Genomic DNA, 18,154 nt, shown 5'->3' with positions numbered 1-18,154 from the left:
TTAATGAAGGCAGTCACAATTGTTGCTGTTACTTATTGATTGGTCATATTTATTATTTAGGTCACCCATCTACTACAGCAAGCAACAGTCCTCAAGGTGACAAACATAGAGAATTAGGTGTACATGATGGGAAAAGAACTATGGTAAGCTGTGATACAGTATATCCACCCAAATGGAAATCTCATATAAATCAACCCAGTGATCCATCTGACATGTGCATGTTAGATCCGTGTGTACCTATGTCAAGGGAGTGGCAAGGACTGGAGAAGCAACAAAAGTTACCATACCGCCACTATTCCTTAGCATCCGATTCTAATGGCACCTCTGCAGAACATATCTATGAGTCAATAGATGATGATCGTCTGCTTACTGGGAACTGTCACCAGCATTCAGTATCAGGACAACAGCAATTTCCTCCAGCAGAGAATTACTATGGTGATCATTCCGATTTGAGTCAGCATTCTTCTTCTAGTTATGGATATGACCAGCGACCACTGCTTCTGGCTGCTCTTCCAGCCAGACGTCAGCCTACAAACAAACCAGGATATGGAACATCTAGAGACTATTCTGGGTCTCCTAGTCCAGAAAATCAACAACAACAACACAAGCAGGAGAGATCCTATAACAGTTATCATAAACAAATGGAAAGAGGGCAGCTTCAAGGGAGGGAGTTCCCATCTCCAAAGTCTGTTCACGATGCTCATGTATCAATACCAGCTGAAATATTATCTACAGAAATGCAGCCACATATTACAGGAGACTCAGACAATGACAGTTGGAATTCCACTCTTCCTGATTTACTTTGTTGTCCTGCTGACAGTGCTGTGGTGTTGGCTGTTCTAGATGGGGAAAAAGTAGTTAGCTGTTTACAGCCAGGTGAACCACAATTCAAATTAAGTACTTACTGCTGATACACCTCTCCATGTGATTTTCTATATAGTGTGCCAATATGTCTTTCCTGCCATCTCACCCGAACTACTTAAAGTGCCATTACTGACTGGAGGCTACTGTGAATGGACCATGAAACGATGGTGAGAGAATGAGTCATATGTAAGTACAGAGGGGAGCTAAATTTTACATTGTAGTCCCACTCATATAGTGACTGCAAATCCTAGTCTCAGGCTAGTCATTGTGCATTGAACAATAAAGGTTGTAATATTTTGTGTTAAGTAACTTCAGATCAAAACAAAACACTTCAGAATTTTGGTGCTTTTTAATGCTCCTAATATTAACATAGAATATTATAAAAAATTATAATGTAATTATCACTAAAAGCTTGTAACACAGCAAAGGCACTTCATTTAATTAAAAACAGTGAAGCATTCAGTTTTCTTGCAAAATAAGATGATGCAATTAACAAATCTTTCTCCTGAGTTTATGAACTGGCTTGTTACAAGAAAAAGCAACATTTAGCTTGTCCTGTCTGCAGTGGAGTTAAAGTAAACAAAAACTTTGTGTGCATGTACACAAAGCACAGTCACCTATTTAATATTCTGGTATTATGAATAAGTAACCTACAAACAGATTATAAAACAGAAGGAACGAAGAGAAATCTGATTATTTAAATATCAGTTATATAATTTTAACACCACTCCAGAAAATATAAATACGTCATACAAGACATTTCAGAAAAAAACCCTTCACTTCCTCACTCTAAATGTGAACTAGATGCCCTCAGAAATTTCTTAACATCAATGGCATTAAATATCAGAATAACTAATATTCACTGATAAATCAGAGGTGTCAAATCTGCAGGAGTGCCATTCTCAGACCTTTGTTGGGCAAACAAAGTGCAGCTCACTTTTACAAGTTCATACTGCTACAGCCATATGAATATGTAAAAGTGAAAATAGCAGTGCATGTTCTTAAATTTTATAAAATTTCAATAAAAATTCATAAAAAATTTAACATATGTGATAAATAATGGAACACCACTAATTTGCTCTCTATCGATAGGACAGGGCTTGGACATATGCTCACTTTAGAAATGATGTCAATATCCATAAGTTGACCCAAAATTACTAAATTTCATTTTTAACTGAATAGTATCACTGAAGGAGGCAAATCTACTATTCAATAAATTGTGAGATACCAGTATAACAGATGGTTTTGGGACTTACTGATCCCATGTCAGATGGTGGACAGCTTTAAGAAACAACTTTGTGCTGAACAGTGAATAATGTATTAAGTCTAAAGGAGTAGTCAAGCATTATGGGGAAAGGGAAAACTCCTGCCTAAAGTGACAACAATTATGTGTTTATTAAACTCCTAGTACTACTAGGCTGCATTGACCATCACATCATATTAGTGGCGCCTCCGTAGCCAGGCGGGCAGGAGCAGCAGTGTGTAGCACGCGCTTCTTGATTAGACCGGGGTTCGAGCCCGTGACCACCAAATACAGAGGATGCGGAAAGGTCAGGGAATGACCACCGCATATCCCCCCGAGCAACATGGCCTTAGTTGCTAATGCTCCCGAAAACCGAATAACAAACAAACATCATATTAGTAAAAGTGCAGAATATTATTTTTATGCAGGCATCAAAATAATGTGAAAAAGGAATGTTGCTTTGCATCATATTTCCACCTCACCCTGCACTTTACTAATTCTCTGAAATAGGCCAACAAAATCAAGTACTAAGAATTAACACACATGCACGCACACACACACACACACACACAATTATATTACATGTCAATCAAAAGTTCTGCTTTCCACACACACTGCCTGACTGTTCATTCGACATTTGGTATGAATTGCAGATTGAGACCACTGGCTATCTGACAGGGACTAGAACATCAGAAAACAGTTTCTGAAGTGAATTAGTTGTGTCACAGATTTTTTAATGAATAGTGAATTCACCTCTATTGGTGATGAAATTAATAATTTCAGGCCAATTCATGGATAACAATAACATTTTCTAAAGTGGGCATAAGCCTAAGGCCCATCATTGTCGATGGACAACAAAACACAGTGTCCCCAGATAGAAACAGAGAAATATAACATAGAATTCTGTTCCTTTCTCATAAAAATTCACACACACACACATGCACAAGGTGTGGCAATAAATTTTCCAGACTGGTGCAATAAAAGAAAACAAAGTGAAGAAGCTCAGAAATGATTTTATTTTTATTCAAAGTAATTACCACCTGATTGAATGCATTTAATACATCACATTATTCTAAAAGTTTCTGAAAAGGGTCAGTGAAGATATCCAGAGAGATGATGTTCAGTTCAGCAAAAACATTATTCTTTATGTTCCCAGTATCCTGAAATCTCCTTCCTTTAAGGGCAGTTTTCACCTTGGGCAAGAGGAAGAAGTCCGCTGATGCTAGATCAGGAGAACAAGGTGGATGGTTGATCTGCATGATGCCGATGCCACGGTTTTTCAGAAATATCTTCACAACAAGTGCAGAATGGGTGGGGGCATTGTTGTGCAACAAGAACCAGCTACCTTTCTCTGGGAACTGCAGCCTCATCCAGGAAATGCAATAAAACTTAGCATGACTCTCTCTCTCTCTCCTCCCATCAGGTACAAATTCCTTGTGAATCATAGTATATTTGTTGAAAAACATGATCAGCATCATTTTTATCCTAGACTTATGGAAAAAAATTTTTTGGGCCTTGATGATTTTAAAGTCCACTGTATGCTCTGGTGCTTCATCTCTGTGTCATACTGAAACACCTAACCCTCCAGTGACAATGCTGTCAAAGAAATTAGGATTATCTTGACAAGTCTGTAAGACAGACTTTGCATGATGACACTCTTCATTGCTTCTGCTCATTCATGAGGCTGTGCAGTATAAATTTTTTACAGGCCTTCCTTTTCTGTAAATCTTCATGCAGAATTTGATAAATCGTTATATTCATATCCATCTCATCAGCCATCATTCCGAGGGTCAAGTGATGATCTCTTTCCACAATTCTCCAAACTTTTGCAACTGTCCTCATTTCAAGAGGCTGACGGACACCCACTTTTTGGGTTATCGCAAACATCCTTACATTCATCTCTTAACTGCTTATACCATTCAAACACAAGAGTATGATTTATCATTTAATCACCTTAAACGGTTTTTAACTCATGTTTCTTTGCAGATTTTCCCAGTTTAAAGCAAAATTTGATATTTGTTCCTTGCTCCATTGCAAAATCATGACACAGAACATTAATGCTACTAATAAAACTTGTTACTTGCAACCTGTCAGCCTAGTGGATAATCTCTGTACCACCATCTGTTGGAGGATGTTTGAACTACAATTTACCACTTCTGTCTACTTTCAAGCACATTGAACAGACTACAATAGCACCAGTCTGGGAACATTATTACCACACCACATATATTCCTAATTCTTAGTAGTCCCTTGACTAGTAAGACATGATTTTAGAGAGAGAGAGAGAGAGAGAAAGATGTGTGCAAGCAAGCATGCATATACACAAAGGCATAAATGGGTATGCACTCCCTAAAGAAAAAACAAAATTTTATTTAGTTTGATAATGTTTCATATAAAAATAATTTTTTTTATATATATGAATATTTCTCTTGAGCAATCTCAGTGACAATGTAATATTTTTTTCACTTTTTCACCCTCTGGAGTGGGAATATACACACAGCCAGCAGTTAGTCACTAGACATTAATTTAAGCAGTCACTGCAGTGTCATTGATACTAACCCAAATTTCCATGTGGTCTGATATAGATGCCTTTGTTTATTTCACTTTTTAAATATTTTTATATTTAAATTTTCATATATGAATACATAAGAACGGTAAATATAAATAAAAAATATTCTTTATGTACCTTTTTTTTTTTTTCCCCTAAAACACAAAGAAATTAAAATCAGAATTTTCATAAGCATACTTGCATCCTGTGTGCTGGTATGGTCACACTTAGAATAAACTGTACATAAATATATAACCAACACAGCTTTTCAAATCCACTGTAAGGAAGAAAAGGTGTCATAAATTATGTTGCATATACTCCCTATAAGTAACTATCAAAAAGTTTCCTGAAAGATTTTTGTTTAATTTAAATATAGAAAGAAATAAAACTACATGCACAGGCTGCAAGTCCTAGAAAAATGGTGCTCACTTTGACACCATTATGAAGAGAAATTTAGTATTAGGATTGAACTTTGCATTTGAAAGTCAAAAGTAATCAATGGGGTAGGTTTCAAAATGCCCAGCATGATCTCTGGATAATCTCTGTAGCACCATCTGTTGGAATAAGTTTTAACTACAATTTACCACTTCTGTTTATTTTCAAACTCCCCAAACAGACTGCAATAGCACAAGTCTGGGAACTTTATTGCCACACCTCGTATCCAAGTATTATCTGCAACCTAATGACAGAGGCACAATAGTAATGATATATAATGATGCTAGTCTGTACATCAAAAATCTGCTCTTTGAGTTCCTCAGTTGTTTTAAGTCTAATTGCATTTTTAAATGCATCAACATAGCTTCCTTTAATAAACAATGGCAACCAATGTGAAGATTTATAGGATTTTTATCTGAGCCTAGATGCACAGATGGTTTTAGAGGGCCCTACCTTTTGTCATAATTATGGTACAATAATTTAACAAACATTTGGGGCCCATCCTGGTGCTTTGAATCCTCTGTACACTTCCCCTTTTTGCATGGCCCTATCTACTTAGTAGCATGTCAAAGTGTTTTAACATTTTTCCAAGATATCCAATATTCGCAGAAATGCTACCACTTAGTTTATTTTTGAGGAACTTTTTGATAGGCAAATATATATTTCTTACCGGGGCTTAATATCATAAACTCAGTCCCAATGGGACAAATGGGTTCCTTTTTCTTATCCTTATGTTCAATTACATTTATGATATTAGCCTCATGGAATGTATTTTTACCTTGGTTACACATGAGTTCACACCTTTTCTGCCTAAACCCTTGGGACAGAATTTCAATTATTATGAATGTACTATTTTTTATAATTTTGTTCAAAGCTAAATTTTCAAAATTTAATTAGCATTTAATTTATCAGTTACTTCTGAATGTCTACAAATACGGTTGCCAAAGTGTCAAATTATTTTGTTTAGAGATAAGGAATACACAGCTTACTATTAAACCCATAAGGAATACACAGCTTACTATTAAAACAATTGCTCTAACTAATGAGCATCCCTGTACAGAATAAAAAAAATTATAAATATTAAATTCAGATATTTTGACTGTTGTAAAGAGTTTATCACTTATCCTGAAATTCCCGTGTTACTCTTAAATGTATTTCAATGAATAAAGAAAACCATGTTAAATTTCATAAATGTGTTCCTACCTAAATCTTGATATTCATAAATTAAAATGTATGTAAAATTCACAAATGTGTTAAATGCAGTGAAATAATGATATTTAAGTGGCAATATCAATGAAGCAGAAGGAAATGTAAGAGAAAGAACATATAAGCTTCCTGCAGCTTGCTTTTTTACAGCAGCTTACCTGTGTGTAATCTTACCTTTGTGTATTATATTTAAATATTTTTGTTTATGATAGTGAAGTGGCTAATTTAAATGTATACATATTTTGTATAATATGACTGTGTCTTCAGGTTTTGTATTCATTTTGTATTATGTGTTTGCAACTGTACTACATTCGGAGTACTGTACAGCAGTTGTATGCTACTAATAATATGGGAATTAGCCACTCTGTAAATTAATGTAATTATATTGTGAAAAATGAGATTTTTACGGGAGAAACGTTTTGTGTGTAAGAGTTACTAACTGACTAGTGCTGTCTTTATTGGGTTATATGAAGGTTCCTAAAGAGCCACCAATGTTTTATACAAAAACTGATTCTCAAATTTCTTGAAGTTTTAGTTTGTATGTGAAAATGTCCTATATATGGTGTACATTTAATGTAGTTAAATTCAGTGTTGCGTATCCTGTTAATGGCAGCTGTAATATACAAATGTTAAATCGATTTTGTTTTTGACGGTAGGGAAAATATTGAGTTATTTCTGGTACCAAATTGAAACTAAATTATTTCTTGTAATGTATAGTTGTTTCCAACTTGTGGCTTTTGGAATTTTGAACTTTTGCTTTTTGAATGAAAAATCTACTCAGTTTTTTCTACACCAAATTCCTACTAATAAATTCCACAAAGGGAAATTTTACCATTCTGTTCCTAATGACACTAACTTTCTGTAATTTATGCAATGGTTTACTGGTTAAAAAAAAAACACTTCTTCATGGCAAATAAAATTTTTGTACTGTGATATTCAAGTTGTATGCATTGTTATTTAGGTCAAAAAATGTTTATGAAAGTAATGTTCATGAAGGTTCTGTATGTGTGGTTCCCAATGAATTTGATTTCACTACTCCATCAAGTTCACTTTATACACAGGCTGATATTTAATCTGCAGAATGGCAACGTCACTATACAACCACTGAAGTTTGTGTGAACTGCCAGTAGTAGATGGCAGGAGAGTGTATGTCCAAGAATATGCTGACAGAAGTTATGACATGTCTGATAGTTGCAAAGTAGCCTTGTTGCTGAATCGTTTTATGAGCTGCATAAAGGAAAACTCAGCAACATTTTGTTATTGGCTATTGTGTTCAATGTGCTGTGTGCTGCTGAAACTGAAAAATGTGCGGTTTACAGAGACAAATGTTTGAAGAAAACTGCAATTTTCAAATGACCAAGGTGCATTAAAGGAAGGTTAGAATCTGTGCCCACAATGACCACTCTCAAAGACTTATCAAGAAATGGCTTCCAGGAGTGCTTCACCAAGTGGGTCCATCAATGGCACAATTGTACCCAGTATGAAGGAGATTATTTTGAAAAGGAAAGAGTACTGGCAGATCTCAGCAATGAGGATTAAAATTAAGGCAGGTCCATTCCACAAATTAAATGACCAACCTGTGTATTACAGTAAGCAGGGAAATATGCCGAGGTGGGGATGGAATAAATCTCTCCTTAAATTCAGAAAAGATAAGTGTTATTTAAAATTTTTTTGCAGCTTGAAAACCAGGAATGTTAAAAGGATTATATTTCTACCAATACTGAATTAACTAACCCCCTTTTCCTGGCAAACAAAATTTGGAAAGAGATTTATTATCGATTATTTGTCTCCCTATAAAAAGAGAGGAAGTAACCTTAACACCATAAAATTCAAGGAATAAACCAATAGTCTGCTGTATTTTGTATAATCAAATTTAAATAGCAAATGCTGAATGTTAGAGATGGCTTCAAACAGTAATGCTTTAAAATTCCCAGAAAAGGGAATAAAAGAAATTTGAAGCACTAAAGTCAATAGAGATCAATGGTAAAGACTATTTTAAGTTTACAAATAGCCTTTACCCTTGATCTCTATTGACTTTAGTTTAAAAAGTCAATACGTCCTTAAGTTTAAAAAGGGAACCTAAAATAATTTCCCCTGGAACTTGTTTCATCTTGTCTTCTAGTTTTCGACCAGGCAGCCATTGCCGAATGGTCATGCGTGCGGGTGCATAATACACGTGCCTTGAGTGACTGGTTCAAGCCCGTGACTGCTGAATGCGGTGCTGTTTTTTGTATTCTCTCTACCTTATGAACTCTTCTGACCGCGTTCTCATCCCGGAGTATAAACAGAAAATTTATTTTATAATAGATTTGGTTTTTTGTTTTTATGGTGCAAAAATAACTAGGTTATAATGTGCCATGACAGCCCCTAAAATAATAGAAAGAAGCAATCAATCTGATAAAATCACTTAACAATTGGGAAAAAAAAAATACTTTAACAATCAGGAAAAGGGGGCAGGGAGAGAGTTAAATAACATTAAAAACAGGCAAAAATACAGAAACCCCTTGCTTTAAATGATCCCAATTTAATGAACACTGGAAATAATGAATAGTATTCATTGAACCCGGCTTTTTGTCTTTATGGGACCTGGTGACATAAATACCTTAGTCTGATAGTATTTACCATTGGTTAAAATATTTTCAGAACAGTGAAGAATGCCAAGGAGCAAGAATTTTCCTTCCAATCATCACCCATCAGCCTGATGAGTGTTCATACATCAGGAGGAGGTCATTTAAACTTCCAGTGCTTAAGAGCTCTTAAAGGTCTCAATAAGTGAGAGTAGGGAAAAATGAAAGAAAAAAATGATAGTAGATGTGTGTTATAAGCCTAATGAATCTGATGAGTATAATGAGCAATTGTGCAGAGAAATAGAGTGGGCCAGTAAATCAGAATGTCTTATAATGGGAGATTTTAACTTTCCAGATATTGACTGGAACTTGTGGATTGGTCACTCGCCACTATCAAGACGTTTGTGGATTTATTGGATGACTGTTTTCTACAGCAACATGTTCAAGAGGCAACCAAAGGGAGTAATACTCTTGATCTGATTATCAGCAGTGATTATTGATGCATTAAGAATTTGCACATAAAGGAACCATTTGGTGACAGTGATCACAATGTACTGATGTGGGAATTACTTAAGGATGTAACTACTATCAAGGCTAAAGGAAAGAGCTTTTGCTTTTGTAAAGGTGACTACAGGGGTCTCAGACATTTTTAAATTCTGTACAGTGTGATCAACTGATTTTGTTACCAACATTGAATTTTAAATGGGAAGCCTTCGGGGACTTAATTTTGGAGGCTACTAGGTTTTTCATTCCAACTAAGAAATACTGTTCATGGTTTAGGCCTAAATGGATGTCAGATGAACTAATAAGGCTTGTTGCAGAGAAGAAAAATGTATGAGATATATATAAAGTATCAGGTGACACAGAAGCCTATGGCAGATATAAATTAGCGTGTAATCAAGTCACATAGGAGGTTAGGCAGGCAAAGGCAGATTATGAGAAATCCTTGGCAAAGGTTGCAAAGAAACACAGCAAAGAGTTCTTTACTTATGTAAACTCTAGAAGGAAAGGGATGAATCAGATTGGACCACTTAACATAGATAGGTTGACTACTGATGATCGTGCTCAGGTAGCTAATAAACTGACTGAGTATTTTGCATCTACATTCACACATGAGGAGTTATTCAATGAGTGGAGTGCCAGAGGTTTATCAAACTATAACAGGGAGCTAAGTGATTTTGTAATAACTGACAGCAGAGTGCAGAAGAAATTGTTGAAGTTAAACATAAAAAAAGCATCTGGGGTGGACGGGATCTATCCAATTACTTTAAAGGAGGCAGCAAAGGAAGTAAGCAAACACTTAGCCATAATTAAGAGAGCTTCCTTGGACTCAGGGAAGGTCCACATAGACTGCAGGTGGCAAATGTATTACTAATTCACAAAGGGGGTTCAAAAGATGACATAGGTAACTATAGACCTGTTAGTTTAACTTGTGTTCTGGGGAAAATAATGGAATCACTGGTTAAAGAAGAACTGCAGGATCATCTAGACAAGACTGCAGTAATAGTTAAGACACACCATGGGTGTTAAAGGGAGGTCTTGTCTGACCAATATGATTGGATACTATGATGTGGTCACAAAGGAATTGAATGCTAAAAATAATTTTGATATCATATACTTTGGTTTCAGGAAAGCTTTTGATACTGTTGCACATGGAAGACTGCTGTACAACTTGGAGAGGTATGGCATTAAGAGTAAGTTGCTACAATGGATAAAGGGATGGTTGAGTGAGAGACGACAGAGAGTGGTAATCAATGGACACTGCTCTTTGTGGACAAATGTTATTAGTGGAGTTCCTCAGGGTTCGGTGTTGGGCCCATTGTTGTTTTGTATATTTATCAATGATATTGATGAAGGTATATCAGGTTTAATGTCCAAGTTTTCAGATGATACAAATGTTGGCAGGATTGTTAACGACAGTAAAGACAGTATGCTACTCCAACTGGATCTAGATAAGTTGGGCAAATGGGCTAAGAAGTGGCAACTGAAGTTTAACATTGACAAATGCAAAGTACTGCATATGGGTAACAATAACCGAAGAGAAACATCCCAACTGTGTGGTACTACACTCAGGAAAGTGTAAAACATGGGGGGTAATTGTGCAGTCAAATATGAAGTTCACTGAGCAGCGCAGAGGGGTTGCCAGAGCAGGTCATGAAGTCTTGTCAATGATATATAGGAATTTTGCTAGCAGGGACAGGGAGGTGATTATCCTGTTATACAAGGCAATGGTCAGGCCACACCTAGAGTACTATGTACAGATCTGGAAGCATAATTTTAGGAATGATGTAGAGTTGCTAAAACTAGTTCTCTTACCAAGAAAGGCTTAAGTTCTGCAAATTGTAGCATCTGGAGACTGGGCACCTGTGAGGTGAACTGATTGAGGTGTATAAGGCCTTGAATGGGTCGAGCAAGCTGAATGCTGATGGGATTCTTCCTCTTGCTCAGATTAAGAAACTGAGGGGGCACAGATTCAAATTGAGGAAAGATAGTTGTAGAATAGATGTGCGTTAATTTACCTTTAGCCAGTGGCTAGTTGATTGGTTAAACAGACTTCCATCTTTTGTTGTGGAAGTTGATAGCCTAAATAAATTTAAGGCTGAGCTGGACAGGCATTTGGAATGAATGGAAGGGTGAAATGGGAGTTTTTTTTTTTTTGGCTGATGCTGCATAAGTTTGCTTTCTTGCATTGTATGCCTCTGCTAATGCTAAGTGCATTAGTCAGAATTTACACCGCTTCTAACATGGCAAAATTTTAAGCTCTTTTACTCCATGCAACAAGTGCAGCAACATTACAGTACCACAACACAATGTTTGTATTTCACACATCTTTTTCATAGCATTGTGGCAACTTTGCCAACTACAAGTATTTCTTTCAAGTTAAATGGACAATCAGATTTAGCAGATAGGCATTACTCTCACTCCCCCAATATATATCTCTAAAAGCCTTACTTAACAAGTACAAGTTAATGTTAAAATTGAAAGTGTCTGCCATTCTGCCCCAAACAAATTGGAGGGAGTATATGATGAGAGCCTTGTCAATGAATTCAGCCCTGGAGAGATTGGGCAAGGCTCATGGGGTAGAATTTTTCCCAGCATTGTTAACAGGAGAGATTGCTTCTACAGGGATGGGATACACTTAAATAGAAAGGGTGCAAGAATATTTGCTGATACTACCAGACAGAATTAGGTGGGTTGGAAAACTGCTAGCTTGGGTGGATTCACAGACTAATAGATTAACAGTAGCTGCAGGTAGAGGTGGAAGTGATTCTTGCATGGCTTTTAATGGCTGTTCCAGGCTGCTGCTCATTCAATGAGCAGCAATCTGGAAAGCAAGTTGCTGGGGATTTCAACAACTGCTGGGTGTCACCATGACAAATAAATACATGGGCTGTGTTAGGGTAACTAACAGTAAGAACAGGTGCATGTATACTTGCATGTATTATTAGTAGACATATATGAAGCAAGAAAGCAAGCTTATATAGCATCAGCAAAAAAAAAAAACCTTCCCATTTCACCCATCCACTCACACCAAACACTTGTCTAGTTCTGCCCTGAACTTTTGAATTTAAGTTTTCAACCTCCACTACAACAGGTGGAAGTTTGTTACAACTATCAACCACCCGCTGGCTAAAGGCAAATTTCCACACATCTATTCTACAATTGTGTTTCCTCAGTTTGAATTGATGTCTCCTCAAATGAGTAATCTGAGCAAGAGAAAGAATCCCTTTAGCATTGAGCTTGCTCAAACCATTCAAGGCACTGTACACCACAATTAGATCACGTCTCAGGTTCCTAGTCTCCAGACGCTGCAATTTGCAGAACTTAAGTCTTTCTTCGTAACAGCAATCCTTTGTTCCACTCACTAATCTCATTGCCATTCTCTATACTCATTCCAGCAGCTTTACATCCTTCCTAAAATGAGGCCTCAAGACCTGCATGCAGTACTCAAGATGTGGCCTGACCATTGCCTTATACAAGGGGACAATCACATCCTTATGACTGCTAGCAAAATTTCTGTATATCATTAACAAAACACCATGAGCTATTCTTGCAGCCTGCCTGCACTGCTCAAAAAGCTTCTTATCTGATTGCACAATTACACCCAGACCCTTTTCATTCTCACTACCCTGAGTGTAGCACTACACAGTTGGTGCATTACTCTGGAGTTACTGCTACTCATATGCAGTACTTTACATTTGTCAATATTAAACTTCAGTTGCCACCTCTCTACCCATCTGCTCAACTTTTCTAGATCCAGTTGCAGTAGTATACTATCATTACTGTCATTAACAACCCTGCCAACCTCGTATCATCTGCAAACTTAGACATTAAACCTGATATACCTTCATCAATATCGTTGATAAATACAGAAAACAACACTGGATCCAACACCAAACTCTGAGGGATTCCACTAAGAACATTAGTCCACGAAGAGCAGTATCCATTGATTACCACTCTCTGTCTTCTCCCAGTCAACCATCCTTTTATCCATTGTAGCAATTGCCCTTAATGCCACAATGCCCCAATTAGTACAGTACTCTTCCATGTGAAACTATCAAAAGCTTTCCTAAAATCCAAGTATATGATATCAAAATTATTTTTTGCATCCAGTTCCTTTGTGACCACATCATAATATCCAATCAAATTTGTTATACAAGACTTCTCCTTAACAAATCCATGCTGAGTCTGAACTATAACTGCAGTCTTGTCTAGATGATGCTGCAGTGCTGCTTTAACCAGTGCCTCCATTAATTTCCCTGGAACAGAAGTTAAACTAACAGGAGTTAAACTCAACCTCTGATCCCCCTTTGTGAACTGGGGACACATTTGCACATCTCCAATTATTGAGGACCTTCCCTAGGTCAAAGGAAGATTTAATAATTATTGTTAAGGGTATGCTTACTTCCTTTGCTGCCTCTAATATAACTGGATAGATCCCATTGACCCCAGGTACCTTTTTTATGTGCAATTTCAACAATCTCTCTACCACTTTGCTCGCAGTTAATACTAAATCATTTAGCTCCCTGCTAGAGTTTGATAAGCTTCTGGCCTCCACTTCCCTACAGACTTCCTCATGTGTGAATGTGGATGCAAAAATACCCATTCAGTTTGTCAGCTACTTGAGCAAGATCATCTGCCAAACCATCGATATCAAGTGGACCAATCTGATTCATCCCCTTCCTTCTAGAATTTATATAAGTAATGAACTCTTTGCTGTTACTCTTTGCATCCTTTGCCAAAGGTTTCTCATATTCTGCCTTCACCTGCCTAACCTCCTTCGTGACTTGATAACAGACCAGTTTATATCTACCCTAGGCTTCTGTGTAATCTGATAATTTATATGCATCCCATGCATTCTTCTTCTCTGCCACGAGTCTCATTAGTTCATCTCATATCTATTTAGGCCTAAACCTTCAACAGTATTTCTTAGTTAGAACAAAAAGCCTAGTAGCTTCCAAGATTACTTCCTTGAATGCTTCCCATTTAGAATTTACTGTTGGTAACATCATCAGTTGATCCCGATGTATAGAATTTAAAAATTGTCTGAGACTACTTTAGTCACCTTTACAAAAACAAAAACCCTTCTTCCCTTTACTGCTGATGGTAGTTACATCTTTGAGTAAATCCCACATCAGCACACTGTGGTCATTGCCACCTAACAGTTGCTTTATCTGCAGATTCTTAATACATGAAGAATCATTGCTGATAATCAGATCAAGAGTATTACTCCCTCTAGTTGCCTAATGAACATGCTACTGTAGAAAACACTCATCCAATAAATCCACAAAAGCCTTGCTAGTGTGCGCATGACCAACTCACAAGTTCCAGTCAATATCTGAGAATTTAAAATCTCCGATTATAAGACAAGCTGATTTACTGGCCCACTGTATTTCTCTGTACAGTTGTTCATTGTACTCATCAGAGTCATTAGGCCTATAACACACTCCTATTCTCAATTTTGCTTTTCCAGTGCTTATGTCACACCAAACTGAGTCAACATTGCACTGTCCACCCATGACATACTGGATGCACTTCCTTAGATTTTGTGTTTCTTAACTAACAGCCTGAACCCTCCACCCTTTCTATTCTGTCTACCCTTTCTGTACACATTGTACTCTCCATATTCCAATTCTGCATTCCTTATCTCTGTGTAACATCACGTCTCTGATATGCCAACAATATCTGCCTTTGATATCTTCACCAGCACCTCAAATTCGTTAAATTTATTTACTATACTCCTAGCATTGGTATACATGCACCTGTTCTTACTCTAACACATCCCATGTATTTATTTGTTCTATAATGACTCCCACCAGTCCCTGAAATCCCCAGCATCCCACCCTCCAAGCCACTTCATTCTAATAGAAGCAGCGCAAGAAATACTTTCACGTTTGCCTGCGGCTACTGTTAATCCCCCAAAGCTAGCAGTTTTCCGACTGACTTAACATAGCATCGATAGCATCAGCAAACACTCTTGCACCTCTTCTATTTAAGTGTATCCCATCCATGTAGAAGCAGTCAATCCTGTTAACAAGCACAGACCAAGCTGAGAAAAATTCTACCCCTTGAGCCTTGCACAATCTCTCCAGGGCTAAATTGATTGACAAGGCTCTTGTCATGTACTACTTCCTATTGTGTCTGTGCAGAATTGCAGACACTTTCAAATTAGCAGTAGCATTAGCATTAATTGAGGCATACAATGCAGGAAAGCAAGTTTATGCAGCATCAGCCAAAAAAAAAACCTTCCCATTTCACCCATTCATTCACTCCAAGTGCCTGTCTAGCTCAGCCTTAAATTTATTTAAGCTATCAACTTTCCAACAAGGGATGGAAGTCTGTTCCAGTAATCAAGTACTTGCTGGCTAAAGGCAAATTTCCACACATCTTTTCTATAACTGTCCTTCCTGAATTTGAATCTATGTCCCCTCACGTTCGTAATCTGAGCAAGAGGAATAATCTCATCAGCACTGAGCTTGCTCAACCTGTTCAAGGCCTTATACACCTCAATCAGATCACCTTGAAGGTGCCTAGTCTCCGGAAGCTGCAATTTGCAGAACTTAAGCCTACCTTGGTAAGAGAACCCCTTTGTTCCCCTCACCAACCTTGTTGCCCTCCTTTGTACTTGTTCTAGCAACTCTACATCCTTCCTAAAATGCAGCCTCCAGACCTGTACACAGTATAGGTCTGGGGAGCAAAGTTTGTGAATGATATGAATTTTTTTAATAGAGTTATGAAGATAATTATCCCGCTGTACCTGTGTGGTGATCTGATTGCGGCATTTAAAGCTTTGAATGGACTGAGCAATCTCAATGCTGATAGCACTCTTCCTCTTGCTCACACTGCACACAAGGGTGCATAAATTTAAATTGAGGAAAGATGGTTGCAGGTTGGTTGGTTGTTGTTTGGTTTTTAGGTGCATTAGCAACTAAGGCCATATTGCTCCGGGGATATGCAGTGGTCATTCCCTGACCTTTCCTCATCCTCCGTATTTGGTGGTCGATGGTTGCAGGGTAGATGTGAGGAAGTTTCTCTTCATCCAGTGAGCGGTTGGTTGTTGTGGAAGTGGATAGTTTGAATAAATTCAAGGAAGAACTAAACAAATTAGCGGAGGGAAGAAACATGTAATGTGGGAAGTTTTTTTTTTTTTTTTGACTGATATTTATAAGCTTTGCTTTCTTGCTTCATTTTCACTACTAATACTATTTGGAATAAGGAAACTAGGGCTAAGAGGCATGAGTACTGCTTGCAAATTGCATACATTGTATGGTTGCTTTGTGTTTATTTTAGTATTGGTAAAAAGTTAGTGTCTGGTACCCCTGGGCATGGCCAACAAAAGTCGAAATGAATGATGTGCTGCTTCTTTTGCTTGAATCTATCCTGATGTCACGTAAAAAAACTAACCTTTTTTCACTAAACAAAAATGAAAGTCGTTTGAAGACATGACCCTCCCTATAATGTTTTTGTCCTAATTGCAAATATTATTATCAGTTCATATCCTTCATGTAGCATTTCCCTGTAGCACATCACATATCACGTAAGGGAGGAACAATGACATCCTTTAGTTCATAAGCCACGCACAGTGGCTAGCAATCACATCTTTCACTTCGCCAGAACCAATAATAACATCCACTTTGACTGTTCGTCTGCCATGCCCAATGGTACCAGATATTAAATTTCAGCCCTTATATTTTTCTTTACCCCTGGCTTCTAATCTGTGGTATGTTTGGCATAGATGTGCAGAAATTTGCCTTTAGCCAGCAAGTGGTTGATTGCCGGAACAAATTTCCATCTGTTGTGGAAGTTTATAGCTTAAATAAATTCAAGGAAGAACTGGACAAACTTTTGAAGCTGATGGAGAGGTGAATGGGAAGTGGGTTTTCTTCCCCCCCCCCCACCTTTTTTTTGATGATGCTGTATAAGCTTCCTTTCTTGCATCATATACCACTACTAATGCTAATACTAATAACACAACTTCTGTTGCCAATGCACCTTAACTGCACGGCCTGTTGTTAAATCCATTAAGCATCCATCAATAAAGGTGTTATCTTGATGATTTATTTCTCACACAGACGTACTTGGTAACTGGGCTATTACAGGTATGCTTCAAACACTAATTTCACGATCTTTTATTACTCTGTTGCACTTATGTCTTCTGATATCCAAAAACAGCAAGAATGGGAGAAGGAGTCCCTCCTTAAATTCCAACCAATTAAATAAAATAAAAAAAATTTTATTGATTTAGCTCAGTCTTTAGCCCCTGTTAACTGAGCCTGACACACACAAAAATATAAACCAACCATCAGGACTGGCTCAGGGGTATAAGTGCCCCTAGGCCAGTTTGAGTGATGGCACCCCCTTCCGCCAATGCAAAGATTTATTTTTTAGAATGATCAATTTTACCAATTGGCAGAGAAGAAAAATGCATGGGATACATACAAATTAACACATGACACAGAAGCCTATGATAGATACAAGTTGATATGCAACCAAGTTACAAAGGAGGTTAGGCAGGCGAAGGCAGATTACGAGAAATCCTTGGCAAGGGATGCAAAGAAAAACAGCAAAGAGTTCTTTACTTATGTAAACTCTAGAAGGAAGGGGATGAATCAGATTGGTCCACTTGATATTGATGGGTCAAGTGTTGATGATCCTGCTCAGGTAGCTAACAAACTAAATGAATATTTTGCATCGACATTCACACATGAGGAGTTATTCAGCGAGGGGAATGCCAGAGGTGTATTCAACTCTAGCAGTAAGCTACAGAATCTTGAAATAACTGGGAGTAAA

The 18,154-nt window shown here is 37.4% G+C and overlaps 1 protein-coding gene across 1 annotated transcript in view; it reads left to right on the top strand.

Annotated features, from left to right (window-relative positions):
- Positions 1-1,143, top strand: part of LOC150086227 (latrophilin Cirl-like) — a 90,168-nt gene extending 89,025 nt beyond the window's left edge. Inside the window, exon 19 of the mRNA XM_090373781.1 lies at positions 61-1,143. Coding sequence (XP_090229907.1) covers positions 61-911 — 851 coding nt within the window. The 3' untranslated portion in view covers positions 912-1,143. The remainder of the gene's footprint in view (positions 1-60) is intronic.
- Positions 1,144-18,154: the final 17,011 nt, after the last annotated feature.

The sequence above is a fragment of the Mastigoproctus giganteus genome, chromosome 5 (genome assembly GCF_048544385.1).
Source record: "Mastigoproctus giganteus isolate SK-2022 chromosome 5, ASM4854438v1, whole genome shotgun sequence".
Taxonomy (NCBI): domain Eukaryota; kingdom Metazoa; phylum Arthropoda; class Arachnida; order Uropygi; family Thelyphonidae; genus Mastigoproctus; species Mastigoproctus giganteus.
The sequence above is the reverse complement of the archived record's forward strand: the minus strand, read 5'-3'. Positions and strand labels throughout refer to the sequence as shown.